This window comes from Melitaea cinxia, chromosome 6 (genome assembly GCF_905220565.1).
Source record: "Melitaea cinxia chromosome 6, ilMelCinx1.1, whole genome shotgun sequence".
Lineage (NCBI taxonomy): Eukaryota > Metazoa > Arthropoda > Insecta > Lepidoptera > Nymphalidae > Melitaea > Melitaea cinxia.
This window is the reverse complement of record NC_059399.1, coordinates 9,610,609-9,627,928: the sequence shown is the minus strand read 5'-3', so window position 1 is coordinate 9,627,928 and position 17,320 is coordinate 9,610,609. Positions and strand designations below refer to the sequence as shown.

The 17,320-nt window shown below is 30.6% G+C and overlaps 2 protein-coding genes across 2 annotated transcripts; one reads left to right on the top strand and one right to left on the bottom strand.

The window, feature by feature from the left end:
- Positions 1-1,130: 1,130 nt before the first annotated feature.
- On the top strand, positions 1,131-3,502 carry LOC123654627. Its single transcript, XM_045590521.1, has 3 exons — positions 1,131-1,825; positions 2,092-2,194; positions 3,226-3,502. Exons 1-3 carry the CDS (start codon positions 1,236-1,238, stop codon positions 3,400-3,402), a joined length of 870 nt encoding a protein of 289 aa, XP_045446477.1. The 5' UTR covers positions 1,131-1,235; the 3' UTR covers positions 3,403-3,502.
- A 2,684-nt stretch (positions 3,503-6,186) lies between these two features.
- Positions 6,187-13,242, bottom strand: LOC123654331 (endocuticle structural glycoprotein ABD-4-like). Its single transcript, XM_045590244.1, has 4 exons — positions 13,124-13,242; positions 8,856-8,980; positions 8,520-8,694; positions 6,187-6,632 (listed from the first exon to the last, which is right to left on the bottom strand). The coding sequence occupies exons 1-4, from the start codon at positions 13,130-13,132 to the stop codon at positions 6,534-6,536; spliced, it is 408 nt and encodes a 135-aa protein (XP_045446200.1). The 5' UTR covers positions 13,133-13,242; the 3' UTR covers positions 6,187-6,533.
- Between the last annotated feature and the right edge of the window lie 4,078 nt (positions 13,243-17,320).

The following is a 17,320-nucleotide window of genomic DNA, read 5'->3' as shown; positions in this document are numbered from 1 at the left end:
CTTTATTTCTTATCACTCCCAAAAATCGCTAATGAATGATACTCCAGACTTCATAACCACTTATATGTAAGACTCATTTATTTACACTATCCTCCCCCCGCCTTCCGGTGGAGCCTTAGTGTACGCTAAATACTTCAACCTTAGCGGTTGACTGAGGTGTTCTTCAGAAAATTGCACAATCGGTGAGGTGTCAATAATGTGACATGAAGGGTGACGATCGAGTATAATTAAACTACTAGACACTTCAAGCAAGGCTTATTAGTTGTCTGAACTCTTAGGTGCTTAACTTTTTATAAAAATATTATTAACCCAAAAGAACAATATTTGCGTACACTGATCAAGGCACCTAAGGATCAGGTAATCCAAAAACTGAGTATGTATTTATTTTTCTGACTTAAATATGTAAAATATTATAATTCATAATTCATATAAATTATTATTTTACAAATAGCTGCAGTAATTTAATGTTATAGTAGATTTTTATTTCAAATAATTATCATAATAAATTTTTTGTCGACATATTGATAACGAATTTAAAAGAATCGTTTCACTTATTATTAAAAACACAAAAAAAAAAAACGATTTACTAGTACCTAGGTATCTATGCATAATTTAATGTTTTTATCTATCACCCTATTTGGAAAATAACAAATTTATTAAATGCTATTTGCGCGGCGAACTTCGTACGGTCTTTTTTTCGTGAAATATGTTTTATTGTTAATTTTCACTTACATAAATAAACCTTGTCCTCATATTAATGCACACAAAAAAAATATCCAATTTGTTTCAGTCGTTCGCGAGTTATCCGCCAACCCACAGTGGACCATCGTGGTGGATTAAGCTTCAATCCTTCTCCTACATGGAGAAAGAGGCCTATGCCCAGCAGTGCAATGTTACGGGCTAAATCGTATCGTTCGAAAGTTATGCTCATATACACATTTATGCGATTTATTTTATAAAAAGATATTGTATTATGACTAAATAGATATCTATCTACAATTTTTATTTGTTTTTTTTTTTTTTTTGTCCACGTGATGACTACAACATTAATTTTAATGCATGATTGTATGTTCCAAATCTCGTTTGACTAGTGGTTTGACTGTCTTCTAAACATAACAATATTTATACTCAATAGAGCAGAATTATTTTTGTTAGAGACTGACTCACCATCATTGCGTTTTCAAACGTGTTACTGATATGTTGTAGCGTAACAAATAGATAACTAAATATTCAAAATGGTAAATAAAAGTACCTTTCTCATTTTAACAATTGTATCATATGTGGCTAGTAGTGCACTGAAAGATAGCGTAGGTCAACAACTATTCTTGGCAAAAAGTTATAACTACAATCATCCACCCTTGTTTGAAGCAAATAAAGATCTGGAAGATAAAGATGCCTTTGAAGTGAGGAAAATACGTCAAGCAAAATCAATGGATCAAGCGGATAAACATTATCCAATATCATCAAATTTAGAGTCAGAGATACCAGTAACAGTGGTTTATGATTCAGGCCTTGAAACTTCAAATTTAAACAGAATTAAGAAACGTAAGCTAAGAAGGCGGCTAAATTCCTCACAAGAAAAAATAAATGCGACAAAAATAGAAGAAAATAAAGTTTTGAACTATGAAAAAGAAAGTTCAACGGAAAACCCTATTATTACAACACCAAGTCCTAAAACAGTTGTTCCAAAAGTTTTTACTAAGAGACCACAGCAGTATAACCCAGTCGTAAAGACGGTTAGACAGCGGCAGCGTGAAGAACCTGAAGTAAAAATTGTGAACTCATCTAATTATGTATATTCTCATAATGGCAACTACCATTATAGGTACCTATGCTGAAAACGTACACATTTATCTGTAAAATCTATTATAATATTTAGGAACAACAATATTTTCATACTCTAATAGGTTTTTATTTATTGAAGATATTTTTACTAATAGGTATTAGTAATAACCAAAATGCATGTAATTGTAGTAATAATGTAGTTTCACTGTGGTAAAAGTTAACCAAAGTAATGCTTTACAAAATTTTCAGACAATCATTGTTATTGTTATGAGTGTGGAAAAATAAATGTAAATTATTATTTTTTAGTTACGAAGGCACTGATGGAACAGTAATTTCCAGTGAAGGCGGCTTGAAGTCTTTCGATAACGATAAAACTGGCGAATCCGTTGTTGGCAGCGTTCATTACAAAGTGAGTTTTTTTAAGTTTTGTCAGTAATAAAAAAATATATAATCAGCTTCGTAGTTACGTAGAAGAGACATTTCACAATAATTCGTAATATTTTCGTAAGTATAATGGTTTTAAAACACCAATACGTTTATAAAAAAATACATTATGTCCGATATAGTTACAAAAGTATGATTTGACTAGCCCGCTGGCGCAGTTTGCAGGGCGCTTTCTGCTCCGCGGGTTGTTTTGTTGGTGCCGTGACGGCTGTCATGGGGAGTTGTGATGGAGGTTCAATTTCCACCTGAATCTCGGTGTAGTATTTGTATTAATTATTCACATCTGTATTATTTCTGTGCCTATTATTCGAAAAAATATTTAGGTTTATCAGTTGCCTGTTACCTACCACAAGCATTAAATTGCTTACCTTTCTAACTGGCGACCGTGTGTGTATGTTAAAGATAAAGATATAAAAATACCCATACCCATTTATCAGTTGCCTGTTACCTACCACAAGCATGAAATTGCTTACCTTTCTAACTGGTGACCGTGTGTGTATGTTAAAGATAAAGATATAAAAATACCCATGATCATGTATTATTATTGTAATATTTATAAATATTAGCAATTAAATATTGTCTGCCTTTAACCTTGAACTATTAAAAATACAATCCTGTTGTTGACTTGAATATTAATGCGCTATTACGCGGATAACATGTTCTATTTTAACAAATGGACGGTTGGACGCATTTCGACAAACATACTTATTTTTAAGTTTAAAACTTAGATGACTTAAAAAGTCATAAATGTTTACAACTCCTAAGTTAGTGTATGAATGTAAATGAAGTTTTAATATACACACCGCACTATTTGTTATGACATAGAAAAATGCTAATTTGATTTTTGAACACATTTCACAAGAGTATATATAGTCTCTGCTTCTTATATCAAACATTTTATGGTATTTTAACAGTTTGAAAAGTGTTCTAGTCTAGGTTACTGACGTGGTAATTACAAATGGAGATTACGGAAATCATATTACAATCGCATTTCAGGACAGAGATGGGAATGACGTTAATTTGACGTATACGGCGGATGAGAATGGGTATCGACCCCACGGTGATCATTTACCAACGCCACCGCCAATCCCCCCAGCTATCGCCCGCGCTCTCAAGTATCTTGCTACGAAGACAACGCCCGAGCCAGTTACTGAACCGACGAAGATAGATTAACTTTTTGTGAAACTTGCTAAATCGAAACAATTTGTATGTGTTAATAAGGTCCGATTTTGTATGCTTATATTTTCAGAATAAAAATAGGCTTATTTTATTATTTTTTATTCCATTTATTTATTTTAATAGAAGTATTTCTTAATAATTAGAATTTTAAATGTAGCTTTGTTAGCTGCAGTTAAATATTGTTAATTATGTAAGTAAACACATTAGTTAACTAAGTTACACAATTTAATTGAAATTGATCGTTGTTTGCTTTTGTCTGGAAGCAAGAAGATAAAAACGTATGTCTATATAGTTATGTAAATTTTATCAATACTACAACACATTTTTTCACAGTTAAGGTGTCAAAAGTTCGTCTTTGTTAAATCACGTTTAAAAGACTTTACAAGCAGTTAATACATCAATTCACAAAACAAAAAAAAAAAAAAACTAAAAACATCTAACTTTAATATTTAAGTTAAACACCTTATTTTAAAAATCCTTATGTAGAAATATTTTACTAAATTATAATTTTAATTTGGAATATCTTTACGAAAAGATGTATTATTTTATAAAAACAATACAAACCCTTTCAGAATTTACTTTTAAATATAATGAAACAAATAAATTGTGATATCACGTAAACATTATGTTCATCTTAAGTCAATATCCGTTTAGCATTCTCATCAATGACCTTGTGTCAGCGCTCACTTTAACAAACAGGTTATACGCGGAATGCCTGTAATAATAAGCTGTTTTCATACTAAAGGCTTGTTCGTGAGATTCGTTCGAGTTACCCAAACCTGAACCGATCTTTGTAGGATAAGTGCACGCCAGAGTCATATCTAAAATCCATTAAATAAAATACTTCATAATAATTAATTTATTTCAGATTTACACCCATACAATTATTGTGAACACATTTTTAAAGTAATTTTTTAAGTATTTCTATATGTTTGTAGTATGTAGTCCGCTGCGTGTAGTTAGCCCAAAGACTGCAGGTGTAAAATGACTGATAGTATGCTTTAAACAGCGTTGTTTACTGTCACCGTACACCTTGCAAATCTCCGATCTAACCTATTATATCACACAGGCACCTACGTTCCCCCTCAATCTTACAATCATCCTTTAAACTGTGAGTGAGCCAGTGACTTAGGTATTTAATTTTTTTGACCCGGTACAGCAGTGTCCTATGGAGCGAGAATACTGATTATCTCCAAATAGGCCTTAGAACCAAACTTAGACCATAAGCCCACGTTTAACAGCATTATACCTCAGCCGCTGAATATGATTCACATATTGCCAACAGATTCCGAACAGCGCCAATGGATGGGCTCAGCAAGACCATGTCATCTGCAAAGCTTATTGTTCATACAAACTCCATCAACATTGGTGTAAAGATTGAACAGCAGGGGCAAACTCAACCCTGCATCAACAGTGGCACATTACTTAATTATAACACAGATATAGCACTTCACTATAACAATGTACTACTTCTGGCCTGGCTCGCAGAGAAGAGGCGGCGGGAATGGACGTAGGCACCGTGGACCTACGGCTTAGTTCTTAGGGGTTGAGGACTGCCAAAACGTAAAATCTAACTAGTCCTTATAGAGGGAGGCGGCGTTCCGAACTGTTGAGATTTTGACTTAGCTTCCGACAAATATATAAAAAATAAAATCGCACGACTCTGTGCGCAATGTGAAAACATTCTTACATTAAACTTGAATGTTGATTACCGCTTTTGCTTTCTGACTCTTGCACTTACGCTTATGTACTCAGAAAATGACGTATACTTTCATCCTTTCCAAGCAGTGACCTACTTAAACATTTAATGTTGTTACTCGTTTTAAATAAATGACTTAATAAAAAATTATAAAATAAAGAATCGCTATGGCAACAACTTAGGACCGAGATTTCTAGTATTTTTTAATCGATTAATTTTTTCATGATTAAAATATTTATATTACGAAATATTTACAAGGATAAGTTAACGATTAAGTATTTTACCGACATGTATTACTGAACTTACATCGAAGTAGAAGAATGTGTATTTTTTTTTTATATTTAATTTTAATTGAAGAGAATAAATGCGAAGACATTTAATTTTTTTTTTCAAATATGCTTGCGTTTTCAAAAGCGGTAAGTTTTAAATGATTCACATTTTGATTATGTAATCCAGCATAATCTTATAATGCAAATCAGCTTGTTTAGTTGTAATTATTAATAGAAATAAATCCTAGAATGCGTGTCAGTCCTTCGTTCAGTAAAACTAATCATTGTAATAAAGTTTGACGCAACTACTATCGAATCAATCAAAAATTAACGTTAGATTTAAAAGATTTTTAATTTTTGCAGTAACCGTGGACATCCCGACGTGTTCTATCTAGAGAGGAATATAATATTTTTAAAGGCCAACAATGAATTGTTCTTTGACCACAACCCAATAAAAATTGATGACACTTATAAACAGTGTATAAATATGCATTATTTGTTTTGTAAACTTGTAATCGTTGTTATAGGCATAGCGTTAGATGTTGTTTAGTGTGTCGAGGTCAATTTAAAGAAGCTAACATCATATTGTTGGTAGATTGTGTTAAATCCTGGACAGGTTTTATTGATTCATTTTAATCACAAAACCTTTAGTCTTTTATTTTCATATCGAATAAACTTTATCTAATTGACCTCAAAAATTAACACCGTTGAGACAACAGTTTTGAGAACATCTATGCTAATAGAATATTTACATCATATCTATATATGAGTTCATTGTCATGAATTCAATATAGAGAAAAACAAAACAACTTCATCCGCAATGCATCTTTGGCACTGTTTTTGCGTTTATTTAATAAATAAATAAAATTACAAGTACAGTTTTTTTTCTTTCCATGCAAATCTTAACTATCACAGTTCAATTATTGAGCATTCATTTTTATATATGTTTTAATTGCTTTGTATATAATGATATCTAGTACCATTTCGTAAACCCGCTTTTATAATATATGAACAATATTTTGGAACGTTATTTACATTAAAATCCTAAAATATAAGCAAGTTTTGTAAGTGGTACAAGCGTAGGTCGTCGTCGATCAAGTTTATGGAACGCTTTAGGTCATCGAAGGATCGTCGTAAAATGTTGGAAGCATCATGATTTAAGTTCTAGAAGGTGCTGGAGGTGGCAGAGACGCGATGTAGTCTAAAGCCTTCTGGATTGCAGGCGGTATTGGTGGAGGTGTAGGCAAATGGGCACCCTGAAATCACCACGTTTCATGTACAACGCTAAATTAAAACACAGACATCTCAAATAAAGCACCAAAATATATTTGAATAGAATAATTTAAGCGCCAAATTTTATTACCATGTTATACCTATGTATTTAATAATGAATTTAATGCAATTTGTTTAACAAGGTGCCAATTCGGCTCTGAAGACATCGACAGATTAGGTATTTTGACCGTAAGCCGGCGCAGCAGGATAGTGAGTAAGTTTGTACCAACTTTGCATTAATTAACTTTTTTACTTATTTAAACTTAAATGTTATACGTTAAATGTCAAATGTTATATTTTTTGTTACATTAAATTTGCCTTTTAAATTTATATTTGAATTTTTCCTTTTATTTTATATAAGTAGTTCGACTATTAACTACTTTCCTTCAAATGGAGGGTTTTGTACGTGTCACGTTCACATGTCGATCAAGTTCGACGTAAAAAAAATCCTATCTCCATTTTTAAATTTTACTTTGTTTAAAAAGACGAGCTACTTTGATAGACTCGTTCCACGTGATACCTTTCGTGAGCACGAGAGGATGACTATAATTTACAATAAAATGTTCTAGGAGAAAAATAATTCGTTTCCATATGCGGTTCTCTAGTTGTGTGCGGCAGTTATATATTAATATTTCATTTTATCGATATTTTTAGGACAAAGAAAAATGTATTGGATGGTTATGAAGAAATACGTTGCCAGTGTAGCTCGTATATTAAAATAAAGTAAAATTTGTAAACAAATATTTTCTTTGTAGCATATTCAGAGATAGGCACTTGCAAACACGTTCTTGAGAAGTTATATTAAATTATCCAATAATTATTTTTCATAGTAGCAAGGGCCTACACCCAGCCCAGTCCTAGGGTAAATGTTTTTCATGAATAATATTTTTTTTTCATCATCATTTTGTAGTTTCTTTAGTTTATTAAAAACTATTTTTTTCGCACTTTAAATAGAGTATAATTTTGCACTTAATATAGTTATACGATACTAAAACAGAAACAAACGATTTTAAAATTTTTGTCTGTCTGTATGTCTGTTTGTCTGACTGTCTTTCTGTTTGTCCAGGCTAGTTTTCGGAACCGCTAAACCAATCTTTATAGGAATTTCACAGGATAGAGAGGTTATGAAGCAACTTTCAGGCTTTTTATCCCAGAATTCCCACTAAATTAGGATTACGCGGTGAAACCCATACAATTATATTTATTATACAATTTTTGCGAGCAAAAACAACCAAAATCCCAAATTAAGAGAAAAGTGGTCACATGGCACCATATATTTTTATCCCATAATCTAAGGGGGCCAGGATCATGCTCTTACAAAAATAAAAAGTGGCTAAAAGTCCGTTCGGGTGGGTTCAGCTAGTTAGTAATAAAGGCTTATTAAAAATCGGCCTTAGAGAAGGAGTATCTTACATACACAATAATAATAAGAATACGGGCGGAACTGATCAAACTAAGCATTTTATTCATATCTTTGATAACAAAAAGCTAATTTTTCTTCCACTCTTTTTGGCTTCTTAAATTTATAAATATATTATTAGATAATAATGGTAACTTGTTGACCGACTTACAAATAAGAAGGTTTTTTTAATGTATTTATGTTAACTCAGAACTTTTTACTGGGTAGACCGATTCCGACGATTCTTTTTTTAATCAAAAGATGGTGCTTGTCATATGGTCCCATTTAAATTTAATTGAGATATGACGAGTTATTTTTCAGTTATTTCCAATAATGCGTATTTGCTTGACGATTTTTTCATCTACTTACGTTGTATAATGGGCGATGTAATTGAAGTCGGTTTTTTTTGCGAGCAAACTAAATTATCTATTTTATTAAAGTTTGGAATTTTAGAAATGCATTTGTTACATACCTCGGGTCTGAAACCATTTTCGTCATCGGCGACATAGCTAAGATTTATAACAGTGCCGTCCGGTGCGGTGTAGCTAAATGAACCTTGAGCTACGATTACGTCATTGCTATCAGGCGAAGATGCTTTCTTTAAGTTTCCAGTTTCATCGGCTTTTATACCATTTTCCGTCTCATAGCTAAAATAGGAAATTTATTTAAAATTTATAAACGTGATTTTTAAATCATTAAAATTAAATTATTTTAATTAGTGTTATTTATTTACGTTATCAGAAGTGTTGTCTCAAATTAAACACTAAAAATTGGCAAATTATAAGTTATTTGATTACTCGAAAAGTACCTGTAAACATACGATCCATCTGCTTGTTGATCGAATTCTTGTTTAAGTATAGCTATAACTTGGTCTGAAGGCTTCTGCGGTGCTGAGGCTGCTATAGCTACAAAAGCCAGTATTAACAAAACCCTCTGAAATTTATAAAAAAAATATCTTAAGTTCTTTAAACAACTTACTGTGTGTAACTAAGGAAATGAATAGTACTTAAAGCTGTTCAATATTTATAACTGAAGGTTTTTAAATAAAACTAATACATTCTATATTTGTTAAGACTAGGAAGCGTTCAATCATTTTGTTTACATATACAATACTTTTGCAAATAAGAAGTAATCGATAACGCCTGTATTATTTTAAAAGCAAATATTACTTAATATCGATAAAAGCATTAGCTAATATTTACTCATAGGCTAATAAAATTTTAATAATTAAAAGCAGTAGAAAATTATTCAAATACACAGATCTTATTTAAGCTCAAATGTGGTAATTATTTATTTTTATATATACTTTTACAAGAAAATTATAAGAGTTTCTTCAGTAAATCATTTAATGACTACTAAACAATTAAATACCATCTCTCCTCGATACAATGATTTACTTAATACGATCGGTAACAATCGGTGATCATCAAAAATTGTTAGTGATATGTTATATAGTATTTTAAGTTACACAAAACGAAAGACTTTCATTTAGTCACAAGTATTTGAATAAATACTTATCAGTGGTGCAACAGAACAGAGGATTTCGTTAATGTCACTCAGAAAGGAAAAGACATAAGGCATTTCAAGAGAAGTCAAGACAAAATACTTAATGAAATTCAAAACTTTTTTTAGGGCTTTTAACTTTGTTGGATAAATTTTAGGCGAGTAGAACTGAGGGCAGAGTTGAGTGTGAATATAAATGAAAAATAACTTGCCATTTTATGTATATGAGAACAATACCAGTTTTATCATAAGTTATTGAAATATCATTTTATATAATAACATAAACTCATCTATAAATAAAAATAATTATTATAAACTTCTTTGCAAACATTTACTGTAAAATTATTTTGACCTTACCTGTTTTATTTTTTTATATATTTAAAAAAAAAAATAAGTAACAATCGTAGCTCACTCTATGAGTGTAGGTGTAAATCACATTTTAAACATGCATAAAACTCGTTTTCGACATGTGCAGTTCATTATTATATCACTAGATGGAGCTAGCTAAACGGAACGATATCTTGTATTCAGTGTTTAAAGTACATAATATGTATATTTAAATACTAACTGTGCCCAAGACTGTAAGCGAATTTTGTATTAGTGACTTTGGACAACTTTTTTTGGATATATATTTTGGTTTATTTTAGATTATAAACACCGCCGTTTGGGTATTTACATGTTTAACGTAATTCTTTAAAATGGCATAACTTTTTTATTTATGAACCGATTGACAAACCCTAAATATTAAGTGAACCTTACCACAATATATTATTGAACACCGCATTTAAATCGAATAAGCCGTTTCTGAGATTAGTGTGCACAAACATATTACTTTTATATTTTTATTATATGTATTGATATATAATATTCCTGATTCAAGTTTTGCAAACGTTTTCTAGTTTTTATATCTATTCAAAACATGTGCAGGTGTATAAAACATGATTATAATACTTTATATACCTAAATATTTTAATTATTACTTAGAAATAAATGTACTTAACATAAAATTTATTTACGTGTAATAAAATTTTATCTAAATATAAAGTATTTCCGTTATTTAAATAAAAATAGTATTTGACAATACAGCGTTGGATATCAATATATCTATTTTATCTTTTATCATTTTTACGCATAAATTACAGATCTTCTTTTTATTATGTTACTTAATACATAAAACTTAGCTTTATGTTACTATTTTATTCTGCTTACTCATTAAATTATTTGTAAAATAAAACGTAGCCTGTGATTTCGAGATGTACCTTCCTACTAGTACATATAACATTCAAATTGTATCAAATTAGTAGAAATCTACAAATACTGGATGTATAAGCAAACGAAATCAGAAATGAAACTTTTATATAATACTTATATAAATATACTAATGAATATGAAGTCTTCAGGGACAATAGGCTGGCTACTCAAACAATAAATAGTGTATCAATTTTTAAGTAATAATTAATATATAACATTTTTTTTTAAATTAAAATGGAATAATACGTACGTTACATTTAGATGCAATTATTATGCAAATTAAATATCAATAAACATAATTCTTTTCAGATATTTGTTGATCAATTTATTGTAATGATTTCAGAATTTACATACACTTATAGCATTTATTTACATTAATGCAAGATCGATATGGATATAGAAAATCTATATCCTTATCAAATTTAAATAATAAATAGCTTTTGGACGTCGCGTCGTGTAAAAGATATATTACTAAAACATACATTTTTGACGATGTCTTGGGCGTATGTTTATTTTTAAAATGTCAAGAATAGCAAGAATGCAAAATAAAAGTTTTGTTTTAACTGTTAAAAACATTTTATTAAATACTGAAACTGATATGTTATATTAGGCTAGAAATATTACTACACACACTACACTTGACGAAAAAAGTATTTTTCTTTATCAAAGAAGAAAAGGCAAGTAGCCCCGATGTACCTACATATAAAAATAATAAACACATTTTTAAATCAACAATCGAAACAACAAATATGAGTATAAGTTATTGTTTATTAAACATTTACATTTTATATCTATATATACTTTTATAATGTCTAATAATGAAAACGTCGCTCATAAAAATAATTTTATACTGGATTACGAAAAATGAGACTGTCGTGTAAAATATCCCGATATGATAATAGTTGCATATATTTTTGGAATAAAGTTCATTTTGATGGTATGTAATAAATAGATAGGTGGAGACTTTTATGCAAACTCGACCCGACCGTAAAATAATATTTTGCAAGTATGTAGTGTTGTGGGAACATGACACAGAATTTGAGCGTTACCTCGAAAACACAATGTCCTACATGCTAAAACAAAGGTGTGCGTCTAATTAAGCGCTCGCACGCCACTTGGAAAACCAGAGGTGGATTTGGCAGAACTTCAATACAAAAAAAAAATACTTAAACGAATTTAAATAAATAATTAACACATTGTGTAAAAATAATCATCAAAGAAATCATTGTTTAGTGAGGGCAAGCTTTGTAACAATCTATTGATTTCATTTTCTTTATTTTTAATTTATATTGAGAAAAAAAATGAAGTAATTAATAAAGTATAATTTTAATAGTAGGTCTCAACATATTTGTTTAGTAACTTGCTACTTAAGTTAAAATAGGTAAACAATATTATTAACAAAGGTTAGGTCGGTTGCAATAAATGCAGCGGCGGCGTTACGCAAGTTGCGCGCGACAAACCGCTTGCCCTGCTCATCTTCTAAGGAAATATAAATGTGATAAAATATGTAAATAAATATAAATACCACATACGTTTACGTAATTACTAATATATTTAAATACAAAACCTACATTTAAGTGCACCTATTGTTATCAAATTGAAATAAACAATGTCTTGTAAATTTAATTACAAAATTAACAACATATGTATTTATTGTATTTCTAAACATAAATAATAATATATTTAGTTGCTATATGTTAGATAATTGTATAATTTATATTATTTCAAAAAAATACTGTTCGAAAGACTCCGAATTTATGATATATGCACTTGACATATTTCTTATTTAAAGTATAAGTACACACGTTTCAAAAATCAAAACCACCGTAAGCAAATGATTTAAAATAATTAAATTGTGACTCAGTTAAAAATAAATGTTTTATATTTAAAAATATTAATTAAGTTAATAATTTAAGTAGTAACATTTCACGTTTACAAAAGAAATTATAGCCACCAATTAACTCTTTGGATTGCGTAAAGTTCTTTAATAATAATCACATATCAAAGCCAATACTGACATATTTATATCAATGTTCAATTATTCAAGCTTAATTAGCGCATTTTTACTTTTTTTTTTAATGTACAAGCAAAAGATAATATGTAACATAATTTAATCAAACATATATAACTTTGTCAAAAATGTAAAACGTTTATAGTAAAATCGAAATATTAATATTTACATACATATACTTTCATCTAGATTTTGCTAAATTGTCAAAAAAGGTATTTAAAATCTCAATTGTATAATAACAACTGCACACACTATTTAATGCTAATTACAATGAAACTTTAAAGTAAAACGTGATATTTAAATCAACTTACCATTTTCATAGTGTTCGATGTTTCCAGTTAACTGTTAAGGATGCGCAAGATTGTGTCCTATGCTGTGATGGCGACGTGTGCGCCGGATTGTACTTAGACTCTAATCACCTGTCCCTTTTATAGAGACGCAGGTTTGTCTAGCAATTGCATACAAGCAGGGGGAGCCTGCAACAACTGCAAAAACACAGGGTCGCATCTTGAACTTACTTGTTTTTTATCGATTTTAATTAATTTGTAAAATAAGGTTTGTAAAATGTTTTCTATGTTGTACTTGAATTTGTGATATAAATTTTAATATGGGCATCACAATTTCCGAATAATATTTAAAAAAATGACAAATAAGTAGAAACATTAAATGTCTACAGCAGTGTATGCAACACAAGTAAGGTGGGTGTTCGAAGAGATTTAAAGTTTTGATTTTAAATTACCCTTGTCTTATTTTCGCAAAAAACATTTTTAAATTATCGAAATACAAAATTTGAAATAGGTACTACATTATTGGAAATACTTGAGTATACTTTTATATTCATTACTACCTACCATACATCGTCATGTCAAAAACATTATAATATTATAATAAAAGAAAATTTTAATACTAAATTTATAACTGTAAAAAGTGCATACGTTGTTGTGCACAAAAAAAGGCAAATTTAACTGAATTTAATACAAAAAAAAAAAACATAAAAGTGTAGTTAAATAATCATGATATCTGGAAACAAATAATTACTACCTAATCAACATCAAAAGTTTCTTCGTACTTTCGTTATTTCGACAGCAACGCACTTGCAGCTCTTCTAATACTAAAATGCATAGTGCTCGTTCATAAAATTATTACGATTGATTTATGAAATCTAAAAAGAATTGCTTTTACGTACATATATTTGCACTTAGCACACACAAATTATACTTAGTAAAAATATATTTTAAAACTTAAAAATCTAAGATAATGTAAATAATCTTGCAATAAAAACATCTTAATTTATATATTAATGCGTGAAGCAAATTTTTTTACCCCTTTTTACGAAAATTTCGCGGACGGATAAGTATGAAATTTATGTAGGTATTTGTGTACGTGTATATGTGTGTATTTGTGTAGGTGTATTTGTATGTATATGTGTATGTATGTATATGTATATGTATGTATATGTATATGTATGTATATGTGTATGTATGAATATATATAATACATACTTATGTTTATGACTGATAGCACTTATTTTGCGCCCCTATCCCCAATAACAATCAATTCTAGTCCTTTGCCCAAAGGTTGCCTGGAAGAAATCGCTACTTTAGCGATAAGGCCGCCTGTTGCAACTAATGCAAATTTATTATTTTTTTAACCTCATTAAACTTATGTTACTTTTGTGTTGGTGTGCAAAAAACGTAAATAAATAAATAAATAAATTTCGTACACTTTTCGTGTAGTTTATATAAAGAAGGAGTGCGGAATGCTGATTTTTTTTTTTTAATTATGCATAAAAATATATTAAATCAATAAAAAAAAAATAACATTACACACACTACCATGTATTTGACGCAAACACGCATATTATAATCTTTTGTTGATTGTCAGTCTAATACTCAAATTAAAAATTTTAAAAAAGGTTCTTTATTTTCATTATTTTTTGGTTTAATTTAGATTTTTAATTATGGTCGAATTTCGATCTCTGGGCGACCACTAGTTATTTTTAATCGCCCAACAATTTAAGCACTTTTTGTCTTAAAAACTTTAGGACAGTTAATTAATAAAAATTTCTAGATAAGATAAATTTACCAATCACCTTTCATAACAAAGTTTATTGGTACAATTTTTTTACCTCTTCCGACGTGGATTATTAAACCATATAACTAGCAAGTAAAATTTAGAGTTAATATAATTGTATTATGATACTAAGTTTTTAAAATAACATATATGTACATTCTTTTTAACGCTTATGTTTCTGCAAATGCAAAAAAATATATTAATATGAACAAATTCACAACCTGTTAACCTGTATTTTTCAATTATCCAATAATAAATAAATCAATGTTTTTTAATATTTTGAAGAATAAAAAATCTACGTGTATTTTACATAAAAAACATTTAAGTTCTACCCAAAGATAATCTCGTTCAAGGCAACAATAGACTAACTATCAAGAAAGTCGTAAAACCAAAGTAAATAGTTATATATGTTTTATGTAAAGCCTATTACGCACAGCGATGAAGACGCCTCTGCATAAAACAAATGAAATATTTATTAATCCGTATGCACTTTACAATGTTGTAGTAAACAATAATATAATAGGAATTAAGTATACTATGCGCATTGAATTTTTCAAAACACTGAAACATATAAGTTGTTTTTGATCAAAATAAAAAAAAATCATGCTCCGGACGGAAAATTTTAGTAAAATTTTTTGAAGCACCTTTATGTAGGTACTGATCATATTTTAACAGTTAACATTCAACCAATCAGTTAGATACCCTCGTACGATACTGTATGTTAAGTAGATAAATAAAAAATTAAAGAAGACTAAAGAAAACAGTTAAAATTACACGCGATATCGTATAAAAAAGTTTTAATAGAAAAGCTGGAATCTATACCGTTATAGTTAAATAAATTTTAAGTGTCAGTTCTAAAAGAACTAATTGATTATGGAAAAGTACTAGTGGGTTAGTGGGCTGGTCGCCATTGTCGTAGAATAGACGGGCGTCGGAGTAGACAAGACTAGAGATGAAGATGACTAGCAAAGATTCTGGCTCTGGGAATGAGTATTGCGAGCAACCGGAATATTTGCTGCGTACCTCGGAAGACCAATGTAGACTGCGATAGACTGGTACAGCAGATTGACATAGCGATGTGAGGTCGAAACTAGTAGCTTTTCTATTTGTTGTGCGAAAGAAGTATGGTAAACGGTAATAGCTTGTGTGTGTGTTGATCGTCGTATGTTAAAGAACATGTAGTAACTGACGTTTTTATACTTTTTTTTATTAGCCAAAAGTGAATTGTGAAAAATAAAATGCAAATAGCATTTGTTGGTAATTGCATTTCTCAAAAATGGCCGAATGTCTTTTATTTAACTTACCTACACAGAACAGTATAAAAAAACTATACGACTGAATTTTAAAATAATTATATGCAACTAAATAAACTAAACTAACTAAACTGTGCTGTGTGGCTACGGCACTAAAGAATTTAGCCACCCCCTCTCTTCCCGTGGGTGTCGTAAGAGGCGACTAAGGAATAACAAGGTTCCACAACCACCGAACTTAAGAAGCCGACCGATGGCGGGATAACCATCCAACTGCTGGCTTTGAAATACACAGGCCGAAGACGGGCAGCAGCGACTTCGGTGCGAAAAAGCCAGTACTGCGGTCACCAACCCGCCTGCCCAACGTGGTGACTATGGGCAAAACACATGAGTTCACGTTATTTTTAGCGTAAACTTGTGGAGGCCTATGTCCAGCAGTGGACTGTATAGGCTGTAATGATGAACTAACTAAAAACCCGTCTTAAAAGCTTTACCGAGACTCTTTAACGTTGACTTCCACCGGGGAAAGGAGTTGTCCAGGAGTGTGGTAGTGATAAAGGCGATAATTCTCTCTTAAAGAGGTACAGACCGATTTCTTCTCTGAGTCTAGAAGCTATTTTTGAAGATCGTTACGAATCGTCTCGCCACCGAATTACGAATTACAATCACCGGAGCAGGCTGGGTTTCGAAATGGCTACAGCACCGTAGACCACATCTATACTGTTCGGCGGTTTATACAAAAGACTAAAGAGTATAATCAGCCATTGTGTATGTTATTTATAGAATACGAGAAGGCCTTCGACTCCGTCGAGACCTGGGCTATTCTGAATTCTCTGCAGAGATGAAATATTCGAGGTACTGAGATGTATGTACGACGCGGCGACGATGATCGTCCAAATCCAAGACAAGCGAACAAGACCCATTTTTCTTCTTTGCAGGGTAAGTAAATCACATCACTGCCTAAATGATGATCCCGACAAGTCAGCCCCAGCATGAATGTGGACAAAACGAAAGTTGTTGCTTAACAAGTCATACCGAGACCGGTCGCAATCGATGGTACCCGTCTCGAGGTTGTTCATTATTACGTCTATTAAGGTCAAAACATTCAACTAGACCGACACAACTTCGAGAAGGAAGCCAAGAGGAGTGGAGTGGGCTGAGCGGAGTTTGCCAGGCTTCGTCGAG